The sequence below is a fragment of the Apium graveolens genome, chromosome 9, assembly GCF_009905375.1.
Source record: "Apium graveolens cultivar Ventura chromosome 9, ASM990537v1, whole genome shotgun sequence".
Classification (NCBI taxonomy): Eukaryota; Viridiplantae; Streptophyta; class Magnoliopsida; order Apiales; family Apiaceae; genus Apium; species Apium graveolens.
Window position 1 is genome coordinate 2,518,503 of NC_133655.1, and position 13,983 is coordinate 2,532,485.

General features: G+C 32.0%; 1 protein-coding gene across 1 annotated transcript; it reads left to right on the forward strand.

Moving 5' to 3' along the window:
- The first annotated feature begins 4,088 nt into the window (after positions 1-4,088).
- On the forward strand, positions 4,089-8,116 carry LOC141684382 (putative zinc metallopeptidase EGY3, chloroplastic). The gene is made up of 6 exons (XM_074489309.1): positions 4,089-4,711; positions 5,345-5,542; positions 5,862-6,086; positions 6,320-6,558; positions 6,781-6,935; positions 7,576-8,116. The coding sequence occupies exons 1-6, from the start codon at positions 4,199-4,201 to the stop codon at positions 7,929-7,931; spliced, it is 1,686 nt and encodes a 561-aa protein (XP_074345410.1). The 5' UTR covers positions 4,089-4,198; the 3' UTR covers positions 7,932-8,116.
- Positions 8,117-13,983: the final 5,867 nt, after the last annotated feature.

Here is a 13,983-nt window from a genome sequence, read left to right on the forward strand (position 1 = left end):
ATAGATATAATATTATTTGATGTTTATAAGTTCTAATTAGTTAAATTTCCTTTAATTGCATTAGGGTTACATTTACCTTTGAATATCCCTTGTTTGATTGTGAAGCATTAATAACTATTAAATTTCTAGAAAAGAACTCACTTTAATTGTGTGTTACTAGTATTATTGATCAAAGATATTGACTTCAGTTATTCATTTTCGTTCTTTGTATTACCGTAAACGTGATATTTATTCGAATTATCATTTCTTTAATGCTAAAAATATTAATGAATTACCATATGATTTTAGATTACTTTTTTAAGATTAATAACATATATAGATGTTATTTTTTGTATTTGACTCACTATTTACGGACTACTGATGTTCTTGTCCTCGGAAGCCTCAAACCCGAATTGAAAAATTGGTTATATTTGTTTCCAAAGATTATTTTCATTTGCACAAAAATTTACAATATGACAACGTTGCATACGCAATCACTTGTAGCTTATAAGTATCAAGAACTCAAATTTACCTTATAAATACCAAGCTTCTTCCGTGCAAGATATGTTTGTCAACCTCGGGATGAATCAACGTAGTTAAAACAGTTTAAAAATTAAGTTCTTTTTTAGTTGCACAATACAAAACTAAGCTAAGAAAAAAATATACGTGAGCATATATTTTTAGTAAAAAGATCTTTGTTGTAAGTAATATAAATGGGAAAATTATGACACTGTGTATATTCATATTTTTAATATATTAGAAAGTGTATCCAAAAAAGGAAGAATAAAATATTTTCAACTTTTCGACCTTCAAAAAAAATACAGATAAATAAATAGTTAAGAAAAACACATTGTAAACTTTTTCGTGTGGTATATTACAACCAAGTGTGTTATTGATCAACTTGTTATTTCTTTATTCACTTCTACGTAGATTAATCAGAATTATGAGCGAATATTTACATGCATAACTTTGAGTAAATTACTTAGATCGATCAATAATAAAGCTTGGTGTAAGAGCTCCCCATCTTTCTGCATTTCATAATGTCCGTCCTATTTATAATAACAAGGAAATTACATGATACACATTGTGTTGACTTTAGTTAATACTATATAGCTATATTTGAAAAGTTATATAACAACTCACAAGAACATGCAGATCGGCCAATAATGAACTAAACACAAAGGTCAAAATGCAACATATATCAATGACCGTAATTAAAGGAGAAAAGATGAGATCACTTAGATATAGAGCAGCAGCTTTATCAAAATCAGCTGAGTCTCTAAATCCTCTAAAAAACTTGACGGTTCTTAAGAGATTATTTTTCTGTTATGGGTTGCAGGACTATCACTTTAAAGATCATACAACTCATAAAAACTCAGAGAAAATCGGTTCACATATATGACAGGGCAATTAACACCTCAGTTCACTAAAGAGATGAAATTTTAGGATTTCTTTTATTTTCCATTCGATCTCACTTCCTAGATATCCACATCTAACGTATGTATATCCAATAGAGTCTAATTATTATTAATATAGAATGATATAAATTTGTGGAATATTTTTAAAGAAGTTATATTCACATCATTTTTTCCTCTAAAAATGATAAAATCAGACACTTTCAATATTCACTAATAAATAAACAAGACATGAAAACATGTTACCATATTAAACTAATGTGCTCGATAAAAATTATAATAGTACAATATTTTCTATACTAAATGAACAAGTAGGCAAATACTAAGAAACTTGACATGTAGAATCAGCATATGGACTTGGGAAACATATATTGTAACTGATAAAAAAGAAATGAACCCATATCACATTTGAAAATCTAGAGATTTGAATAATTAAAAAAACAAAAAAAATGAACATTTAAAATCAAGATAACATGCATGAAGTAAAAACAAGTATTAACAAAATGGGTTATGGACATGACCCACAAACTAAGAACAAATGACCATCACAATTTATTGCATGAAAACATGTATGAGCCATCAACATTAATGAATTTATATATGCATGGCAAGATATAATTTGTAATAAATAATACGTTAACAAATAAAAAAAATTGAGAAAAGGATATGGAGATGCAGATGAGTGTCTAAAAGAGATATCACAAAAAGTGAACAATAATAGTAGTTTTGACAGACCACTTGATTTACTGTGAAGGTCAAAACATAAGCTAACTCGTGCAGAAGGAAAAAGGCTATGATATAATTGTTATAAGAGAGAATTGCATAATGCATTCCTTAAATTTGGCCGAAATTTAAAGTTGTATATATGTTTTGAATAATTGTAGATTGCATCCCATTATTTTAAAAAAACCCGTTTCACATTGCACACATTTTGTAATTTTTCGTCAAATATGACCGTTAACGTTAGTCAACGGGGTTAATTTAGTACATTCATAACTATAACATACTTACATCTTTGAGAAAATTGCATTTTGCATCCCTTAGTTTTGGTCCAAAATCAATATTATACACCTATTTTCAGAAATTGCAGTTTTCATCCCTTTTCTTTGAAACTCGGTACAAAAAGCAACCATTTCGCCTAATTTCCTTTATTGGGTAGGGGCAAAATAGGAATTTCATATTGAAAAATTAATTAACAAATATTTATTTGTTCTAAATTGTGTAAAAATTTGAATTTTACATATATTTTATATTTTTCAGCTTTTGAGTTGTAGTTTCAAACTAATTTTTATTACATGCTGGTAATTCCAAAACTTTATAATCCACTAAAATTAATTTAAATTACATGTATATTAAATTTTAATATTAAATTAGTTGCATCAATTTTTGTAAATAATGTGACGTTATTATTTTTTTTAGTGTAGGGGAAGAATTCATTATTATAAATATTTTTAGCCTTTTTCGAATTATAACTAAAAAAATTATTTAAATTTTATATTAAAATTCCTATTTTACCCTAATTATTTTAGTTGTATTGTCAAAGGGATGCATTTTGCATACGAACTGAAAGTTAGGGGTTGTAAGCTGCAATTACCATTCAAATACTAATATACCAATCTTAACCTTCAAACACTTAACGTTAGCCGTCATATTTAACGGAAAATTACAAAAGGGGTGCAACTTCAAACGGGTTTGAAAGTAATGTGATACAATCTGTAATTGTTCAAAATAGGTATACAACTTTTAATTTTGGCCAAAATTAAGGATGCATTCTGCAATTCTCTCGTGTTATAATAGTAAATTAACATTCTATTAGGTTAGATGTTTTCATAAAAGCAACTGTAGCTAATAAGCTTGAACTTAAGTAGGTAGTAAAACTAAATCAGGTGAAACTCATTAAGTAATATGTCGGTCTAAAATCATAAAGTGGTAGAAATTATTATCTTAAGAGAAACACTGAAAATGCATTGTGAAATTTTTAGAGTGTGTATATATATATAGAGAGAGTCTTACTCTAATGCAAATTATATTAAAATACAAATTACAAACTATACCTCCCACACACAATTACACATAATTCCGTCCATTTTTAATTGAATTTTTCCCGTCAATTAGTGAACTCTTTTTAAAATATAACTTCACTATATTTTTCTACATCATCGAAAAATCAGTATGAATATCATATTTGATATGTTTCGACGATAAATCACTAATTATGTCTACGAGAATCAATAAAAGTACTGGTTCTGGAATTAGTACTGATTTCAGTTTACTGATTCGGTAAGTTTAAATACTGATTTATCGTCAAAATATAGAAAATATGTTATGCAAATGAATATTAAATTTATACAACATACCCAACTGTCAACTACTAACCCAACTATTAGTCGAATATCTTATACATAAATTGGGACTAGTGGAATATCTTATACAGAAATTGGGATACCTAACAGTGGAGTATTAAATCAACTAAAATTGACCAATTTTTTTGAAAAAATGACAAAATCTTTCTGCATGAATTTTCTTTTCCTATGTCATCTTCTGCCAGAGACCAACAGCTATTCGTCATGTTTAATCTTAACCACAAAAAATTTATCCCAGGTAGTCTACTTCAAGCTCAGTCCCCCTGTATATATATAGTGACTATTGTCTTTAATATTTTGCTAAATTATTATTGTCTCTTTACATCATTTCTAGGCACTTCTCCAACTATCTAGACCTTTCCACATTTTCCCTTCAACTCACTTAAAATTTGACAATCTTCTCCACTCACACCATGTTTACAACCTGCTATAATCTCGTCAATGGCTACTCTTTGCACCAGTTCATGCACTTGTTCTTTTCCAAGCCAAAAGAATCACCTTTCTTCTTATGCATTTTCAAAGTCGTTTACATTTCCCTCCAAAGCCCACATTAAAAGATTCAAGTTTGCTGTCAAGTATGAAAAAACAGAGGACTCTGGTTCTTCAACTTCCTCATCATCTTCTGTCGTAATTTCGAAAACTGAAGAAAAGGAAGATACACCGAAGAAAGATTTGTTAGTCGATGGAGAGGGTGAAGTGGAAGTTGAGGAACAGCAAGAAATGGATTGGAAAACAGATGAAGAGTTCAAGAAATTTATGGGAAATCCTTCCATTGAAGCAGCTATAAAGCTTGAGAAGAAAAGGGCTGATAGGAAACTTAAAGAACTTGATAGAGAAAATAGTGATAATCCAGTTGTGGGATTACTGAAGAAAGTAGCAATTGATAGTTTGTCAAGGCAAAAACAGAGGCTGGAGAAAGCTGAAGAGGCTTTTAAGGCTCTTGATCTCAATAAGGTAATCGTAAATAAATTCATCAACCTCTTGCTAATTCGGATTCGGCTTTTTATTACCACTCTGGTTTGAATTTCTTTTATTTAAGCAGCTTTGCTTGATGGAAAATTGATTTTAGGAATTACATTTCTACTATATAAATGAATAGTGTGCATAGTTTGCAGTAATGCCATTCTTGTTCCTTAACTTTTTTTGTTGGCGAGAAAATTAACATACTCATGAGTGAAATTTAAGAACTACATACCAAGAATCCAAATGTGTCGAAACTTGGAAGCAAATACGATTAAGCTGCATCATATCTTATCTTATCTTATTTTAACATCATACAAATTGTATGAGGTTAAGTTAAATCAATCTGTTAAACGCAAAAGAGGTAGAAATGATTTGATGAATTGTATAACATAGACAGATTGTAAGTGTGTATCAAATTGATGAGAGATCATGCATACTGCATACACATGGAGTCGGCCTAATGACTACTGAGGCAGAGCACCGGGCTCCTACTGATAAAATGTTGCTAGATGCTTTTGATTTAAATTGTGGATAATATCATAGTTCACTGTAGTACCTTCTATTTTTTTCCTCTAATGAACAAATATCACATCTTTTGATTTTGTTGGGTGTTTTAAATGGCAGTTAAAGAGCTGTTTTGGATTCAATACTTTTTTCGCTAGGGATGTGAGGAGATTTGGGGATGGTGGGATTTTTATCGGAAATCTAAGAAAACCCGTTGAAGAAGTTATTCCGGTATTGGAGAAAAAGCTATCTGAAGCTGCTGGGAGGGAGGTTGTACTTTGGCTTATGGAGGAAAAAACTGATGACATTACCAAACAGGTAAATTCAGAAAGTGAAAGTCATCTTAAATGTTATAGCGGTTTTAATTGCATACATTGAACTGAAATAACTTCACTTGAAATTTAAGATCTCATTTCTGCTACCCCAGATTACAGTACTAATATATATACAAGGTAATATATTAAAATTCATAATTGGTTCTTGTAGAAAAAATCAAACTTTATTTAATGGCATATATAGGCCTAGCAAAAAAAAACTTCAAACACAACTGGGGGGAAAAGCCGTTGTACTATTTATTTTCAGATTTCCTGTAACAGTTGAATATTTTTATTCTGACTACGTACTTTATAATTGGAAGGTTTGTATGGTACAACCTAAAGCGGAAATCGACCTCCAATTTGAGTCAACCAGGCTGAGCACACCTTGGGGCTATCTTAGTTCTATAGCTTTAAGTGTCACAACGTTTGGAACAATAGCCTTGATGAGTGGCTTCTTTCTTAAACCTGATGCTACGTTCAACGATTACCTAGCTGATGTTGTCCCTCTCTTTGGCGGCTTCATAACGATTTTGGGAGTGTCAGAGGTGTGATCTCTTACTAGTTACTACTAACTAGTATTACTCTGTTCTGTTTCTTTTCTTTTTATAGCAGTGGCGAGTTGTGAGTTTTTTTTTCAAGATCATGAATTAGAACACTGGGAATTTTGAATAAATGAAACTCAAGCATTTCTGGTTAGCAGTAGCATACAATAGTTTAGGTAACACACATTTTTTTGTGAAGAGTAATGAACTGATTGCCTGGTTAATATTTATTGCAGATAGCCACAAGGATAACTGCAGCACGTTATGCTGTGAAATTGAGCCCGTCCTTTTTGGTGCCCTCCAATTGGACTGGATGCTTGGGAGTGATAAATAACTACGAGTCTTTACTGCCAAACAAGAAGGCTCTTTTTGATATTCCAGTAGCACGAACAGCCAGTGCATATCTGACATCTCTATTTCTTGCAGTGGCAGCTTTTGTAGCTGATGGTAGCTTTAACGGAGGTGATAATGCATTGTAAGAATTTAGCTACCCAATTATATATGGTTCCTTCTTGTAGTAAGTCAATTAGTAGTAGAGATTGTTATTTATATCCATCATCTGCATCGTGGAACTTCAATGCACATGTCCAGTATGTAAATACGGCATGTGTAGGCTTCTCTGGTCAGTTCACTTTTCCTATTACGGTTTTAAAGAGATCTATATCAGTTAAAGCTAAAACTTGCATTCATTTTGCAGGTATATAAGGCCTCAATTCTTTTTCAATAACCCTCTTCTTTCGTTCATCCAATTCGTAATAGGCCCGTACACGGATGACCTAGGGAACGTGTTACCTTATGCAGTTGAAGGTGTTGGAGTCCCCGTTGATCCGCTTGCTTTTGCTGGACTCTTAGGTCAGTGTTTTAGTCAGAGGTGTGCCTATGTGTAAGCGGGCACAGGTTCTAGTTATTAATAAGAGTAAATTACATAGTCTTGGCCGTATTTTACTCTGATTTTCAAAATAGTGGCCAAATTTTCAAATTTTCAAAACAGTGGCCAACTTTTCTTTCCGCCTTTCAAAAAAATGGCTGCCGTCAACTCCCGTTATTTAACGGTGCGAGAAAATACTTTAAATATATTATTTACGCTTTAAATATATTATTTATCGGTGAAAACTTAACGAGAGTTGACGACAACCATTTTTTTGAAAGGCGGGACAAAAAGTTGGCCATTATTTTGAAAATTTGAAAATTTGGCAACTATTTTGAAAATCAATGTTAACTGCGGTCACCCCTCTCTAATTTACTCTATTAATAATTATGACACTGTTTAGTAGACAGAGTAGATAGAAGTAATACTAATCAAAATATTTTGGAGTGCTAGATCTAAGCTTTAATTTTTCATTTATCTATTCATACAACCATTTAAATTTAAGCAAGATGAATACACGAGTTATAGTTTCGTTGAACTATAAAAAAACAGTACAACAGTCAGAAGTAAAGTTATATATTTAACTGAATTGGCTTTAGTTAATAGTTCTTCTGCTTGGTGAAGGAATGGTGGTAACGTCATTGAACTTGTTGCCATGTGGAAGACTTGAAGGTGGGCGCATTGCTCAATCCATGTTTGGAAGAAACACCGCCACTGTCTTATCTTTCGGGACTTCATTACTCCTTGGCATGGGTGGCCTCAGCGGGAGTGTTCTCTGTTTGGCATGGGGATTATTTGCAACATTCTTCAGGGGTGGAGAAGAGATACCAGCAAAAGATGAGATCACTCCACTGGGAGATGATCGATATGCTTGGGGTCTCGTACTCGGTCTCATATGTTTTCTTACACTTTTTCCGAATGGGGGAGGGACATTTTCTAGCTCATTCCTCAGTGCTCCATATTTCAGGGATGGTTTGTGAATAGAATTGTCTAATGTTGATATATATGTAGCTAATAGTTGTAACGAAGGCACATGGATCTGACCCTGGCCCGATGTTTCTTTGTTTCTCTTGTCAGTTAATATAAATATGAAAGTCACTTGCATGTATAAATATGAAAGTTTTCTATAATATCTCCAATAGACTCTTACGGCCTCTTAAAATCACTAAGTTTGTTTGGTTTGTGAGAGTTCAGATGTGTATATCACATTTTTCCAACTGAGTTGCTTATTTAGTGGTTATCTGGACTACAGATTTAGTTTGAATACACTTGATAATGCTTCTAACACAAATCACTCTCGTTTTACATAAGCAATGGCATCGGATTCGCCATCTGTTAACATATCAAGCCAATAAAAAAATCATAGTCGAGTTAATTTGTGAGCAAAGGACTATGCCCCTAATGTTTCTCACAAATTCCTTTACTAATTAACTTCTTTCAACGCCAAAGGACTATGTTATAGGATTTGATCAAAGATATTCATATCCAGATTATATACATCAAATAAACCAACACTTATCCAAGAAGCAAGCAAGTATTAAAATATTTTTCTCCCTCTCCCCTTAAACCTCCATTCGGCTTTTTATAAAACAAAAAAGAAACTCAAACTCAAATCTCAAGATCAAACCATGGATAAATGCTACAAATAATTCCTAAACTTCATCATCATCAAACTAAGGTAAGATAAATCTTTTATAGAATTTCCTTAAGGTTTTGATCTAGGTTTCTTAAGCACACCAAAGCCTTACCAAGCATCATCCATCAAGAAGAGAACCACCCAAGCTATCAGGAAAGGTATAAAACTCCATCCAAACTTTGTTTAAGCTTTAAGTTTCAAGAAACGTAAAGATCTTGGATGTAAACTTAATTTTGATGATTGTTTTGTTGATTTCTTCAATATTATGGTTAGTTAAATGCTAAAGTTGATGTTGTTGCCTCAAGAATTTGATGTTCTTGAGATTATTAAGTTGTTAAAATTTGGAATGATTATTGTTCGTTAGTAATTAGTAGTTTAGAGCCAAAATGAAACTCGGATCGTAAACGTAACGAAGTTAAAACGATCCAATCATGAAAGTAAGTTTTCTGCAGAAATACATAAAGTGTAAACTATATTTTCATGAAAACAAGACCTAATAATAATAGATATTGTTGTAAGGATCGTTTAGGGGCTTGAATCGTTTGATTTTGATTTACGGTTTAAAAGTTAGGTCCGTTTTAGTAAAAATGATTTACGTGAAAAAAACTGCTACGAATTATGAATTTTGGAAATATAAATGATCGACTTAAAATTATTCAAAAATCATGAAAATTTTAAAGAACGTATGAAATGGTGTATAATAACTGCCATAAAAATTTCAAGTGAAAATATGGATTTTTCAATTTTATAAAAATGTCGGAGCGGAGATCGAGCGAGTAAAATTTTTAAGAATCGCGAGAGGAGCCGAGTGGTAAAAATAAACGAGATTAATAGACATAAAGGATCGTGAAAAGAAAACGAATTTAATGAATACTCGTACTTTATTAAAATGACGAGAGTAAAGCGAGTCGTGGAAATCGATTATAAGCATTGCGTATTTACCAAGTGACGATAAATACGATTAGAATCTAACGGAACGATAATGTTCTTGATTATAGATTTTCGTACTAACTCGAGAGCTCCCTCCACCTCAAAACACCCCGACAATTTTACGAACCCTACTTCATATACTGTTATGTTGTGAAGAGTGTTTTACTGTCTTTCGTAGAAATGTCATATTTTTACATGATAGTAAAATATGAGATTTTACGTATTGATATTGATTGAGATTACGATGCATATATCGTAGAATATATTAACGCTACTGAATAAGTGTGATGTATAAATTATAATACCGAGAGCCGGTCAGCTTTTATAAATTATAAATCCGGGAATCATCTCGGATATGTTTTAGACGATTAAAAGTCCGTAATTACTTTATTCCAAGGGACTCGATGTCCTCTTGCGAAGTATTAATTACTTCATATTTATTTTAAAATGATTTTCAAAGATCGTATTCCCTTAACTCTATTTAATTACTCGAACAAATAATATTATTTCAGATATTCATTTAAGAAGGAAGAAGTATTCTCTAACTGTTATTTTATTTTAATATTTTATATTTATTAAAGATTAATTTAATTACTTAAACATAAATTGGTTGAGAAATATTAATTCAAATAATATTTTAAAAAATGGAATTATTCGAGGTTTAAATATTTCATTATTATTATTTAATTATTAAATATTTATTAAATGATTTAATTGATTTAAAAATCATTTTAATACTTTCGGATCATCGAAAATATTATCTTGACGTATTTTAAATATTTTAAATATTGTGTTAAAAAATACCCCCTTAAATATTTATCTGTTCGCAACGGTCAACCCACATTATCATAGTACTTCCTATGAAAATTCTCGGAAGTACATATATATACATATGAGATGAGTTGTGCCTATCAACAAAAAAAATGATTGAGGAACTTCGAATTAATTCTTGTTCCAAATTTACGATATTCCAGTAGCACGAACAACCAGTGCATATCTGACATATCTATTTCTCGCAGCGGTAGCTTTTGTAGCTGATGGTAGCTTTAACGGAGGTGATAATGCATTGTAAGCATTTAGCTACCCAATCATATGTGGTTCCTTCTTGTAGTAAGTCAATTTAATAGTAGAGAATGTTATTTATATCCATCCTCTGAATCGTGGAACTTCAATCATACAACATTTTTGCAATCATACAACTGTTTTTTTTTCGTTGTCTGAAAGGTAGTTTTTTCGTTGTCTATCCAACACTCGTGTGATCGAAGGTTGGACAACGGTTGTTTATACACTTGTAATAAGCGAGACTCAACAACGTTTTTTAATACTGGTTACAATCAAGAATTCACAACGGGTACTCTATACTAACCATTGTTAGGAAATTCTTTAAACAACTGTTTCTTTATTCAACTATCGTCTACCTAACTTAACAACAATGATTTTGTAGAAAAACCATTATTATTAACTTATTCGATATTTTCATAAACAACAGTTTATAAATTTCTTTTAACTAGTTAAAATTGTTGTCATTAATATTTTTTTAAAAAAGATAATGGTGTAAATGATTTAAACCATTGCAAAAAAATATGAAAAGACAACAGTTTTTTTTAAAAAAATATGTGCACTGAGACATACAACAGTTTTCATCATTTTTTAAGTGGGTTTCACACAACTGTTTACAAAATTAATCTCATTATTTAAAATAAATCAATTTTAAAATAAAATAATATTATAATAATTCAATTGTAATATGACAATTGAAATTTAATTTATAATACAAAGATTTTGTACAAGAATTACAACTATAACTTAAAATCTATTTCTAAACATGCTCATTAAGGTACACAATAACTAATTTGCAACATTCACACTAGTCAATCAATGCAGCCATCCTGTGTGGCCAGGTTTACTCTCCTGTGTTGGCACTCCTCCTCTGTCTATCACTCGTCTGTCTATCACTGATTTCCTTCTCTCTCTCGGTGCTTCCAACTCTCTTTTTGTACCCTTTCCTAGTCCGGCAGAATATGGGGACCAACTCTATGTAGGCTTGATGCACGGGTAAATTCAGTTGTGCCACTGCTGATTGTGGCTCGGGAACTATCGAATATGCTGACACTGGCGCAATTCCTCCAGCCACTCTAGCAGAGTTCACGCTAACCCTAAACCCTTTCATAAGAAATGAAGAAATATCCTACAGCTAGCGGAGATTATATGAACATTAAAGTCAGGCACCTACTTTACCATCTTTTCTTCATTTTATTCAGAGTTATTCATAAAAAAAAATAGATACTTAAGAAACTCACAACTGTCTTAAGCTCATGCCATTAGCCTAGATCTTTATAACCAGATCAGGGATATACTTACCTCACTAACAGAAAGAGATTGGGGCTGACCTGAGCTCCAGCACATGCCTTAACAAACTAGAACAAAAGAGTTCTTCTCTTCATTCCAGGCTAACAAAAGAAATTATGTAATAAACTTTTTAAGCTCGTGATATTTTAAATTCTTTTTTTGTCACTACTTAAACAAATTGTCATTGACTTTACATTAATCTTACTTCAAAACGAAGCAAAGGGATGAAGCTAGTGCTCACTTTGTATCATGTAAAGTATGTGAGCCATTATTCTGCTTTCATTGCTCATGTCAAGTTATCAACCGTGCACAATCAAATTTGATACATTAAAATAGTGCAAATTATGCATATAGTCTGTACATACCTAGAAATCATGGTCATTTCAAGAATCACAAAACTAGCACATGGTTAGGTTATAAATGGTCGGGGGAGGTATGTTTCTCACGCTATGTAGTCATACTATTTTATTGCATATATGATTTACAGTATTATATAGTTTACTATATAAGTATTATACAAGTATAGGCATATGTATATCATGCCTTTTCCAAAGAGATATAGATCATTAAACCTTGTTAGAGGATACAACGTATAGTCTGTATAAATTTTGAACCATAATAATTATGCAAGGGTAAATTTGGTATGCTAGGTTTATGGAGCCAAGTATCATACATGAACTTTAGTATTATTTACTCGAATATGCAATTATATTCCCCTTTTTTCAATAAAGTATTTTTTTATCGTAGGTAACCCGCAGCCGCTACCCTTCGGGTGCTCACTGGTTAAACCCTACGGGTTCACGTAATAGCCTGCAAACCACGTGAACCAAGGTAAACCGCATTTAAGCGACAGGCTCTGGCTCAGGAGGCATAATCATAAATTCTCCTCCCGTGGAATTCGAACCTTTGACCAAGAGGTTAGTTTTCCTATCTTTAACCAACTGAGCCAACCCTTGCGGGCCTCAATAAGGTATTTGCTTAGCACAAATTTTCACTCCGCTTCTTTAATTATTTCTTCAAGAAGACAATAGCTAGATGGTGAGTGATTGTTCAAGGGAACAGAATTTGAAAAAAAATATTAGAGAACCGGTCATCTTAGGCTCAGGCTCCTTCTCTTCACGATCGGCTACGGGATTCTTCTTGTTGACCTCACCAGCATCTTCCTGTTCTGTCTGTTTTTCGACATCAACGTTCTTCTCACCTTCAACAACAGGCTCTTCATATACCCTGAATAAATAAATGGAAATACGCATTTAAATAGCATTATAATTTTGTAACATAAAATACTAATTCAAATTTCGGAGCAGAGAATAAAGTCCTCAAGGAGCAATGTCATCAGTAGGAGTTCCCCAGTTACCGTGCCTGCACCATCATGCTTACTGAACTCATTTCTAAAAAACAACATTTAAATTATATATATACAATTATATATATCCAAAGTAAAGCCAAATACACAATTATATATATTCACACACAATTAAGCACTTCCTATAACTACCAATCCTAGGAACAGAGAAGTTGATTCCACATCCTGTACAAAAACAATTAAGTACAAATATCCAAAGTAAAGAGAACTGCTTAAATTATAATAACTATTACTATACTCCAACAATTAATCTCATCCTAACAACAAACAATACCAAGTAACCACAATTAGAATCTACCTTACCAAGAAAACTACACAAAATTTTCAACAAAATGAGCGTGTAAGCAACCAAAGATTTATGTAAAAAGCATTAAACACAAAAACAAACAAAACCCATTAACACTAACTAAAATGAGTCATCAAAGAATCAATCTTTATCTCATTTCCACATACCAACAAAAAAAATTGTTTGCTCTAAATTAGCAAGAAACAATAAAAGCCCATTTCAGATCCACACCCAAGAACTCAAATTGCATGTAAAATAGATAAGCGTTTAAAAAGACAAGCTTACCTAGGAGCACCAAAGGTAACAGAGCTAGGGTTTTTGAGAGAGAATTTCGGAGTCCTGAAACACCAACAAATCATGCTTTCATAGAGATAGGGGGAGAAAGGGAAAGAGAGCATCGACAGAGAAAAGACAACGGTAGAGAAATGACCGCCCAATAATTCACTACAGAAGCCATCACTATGT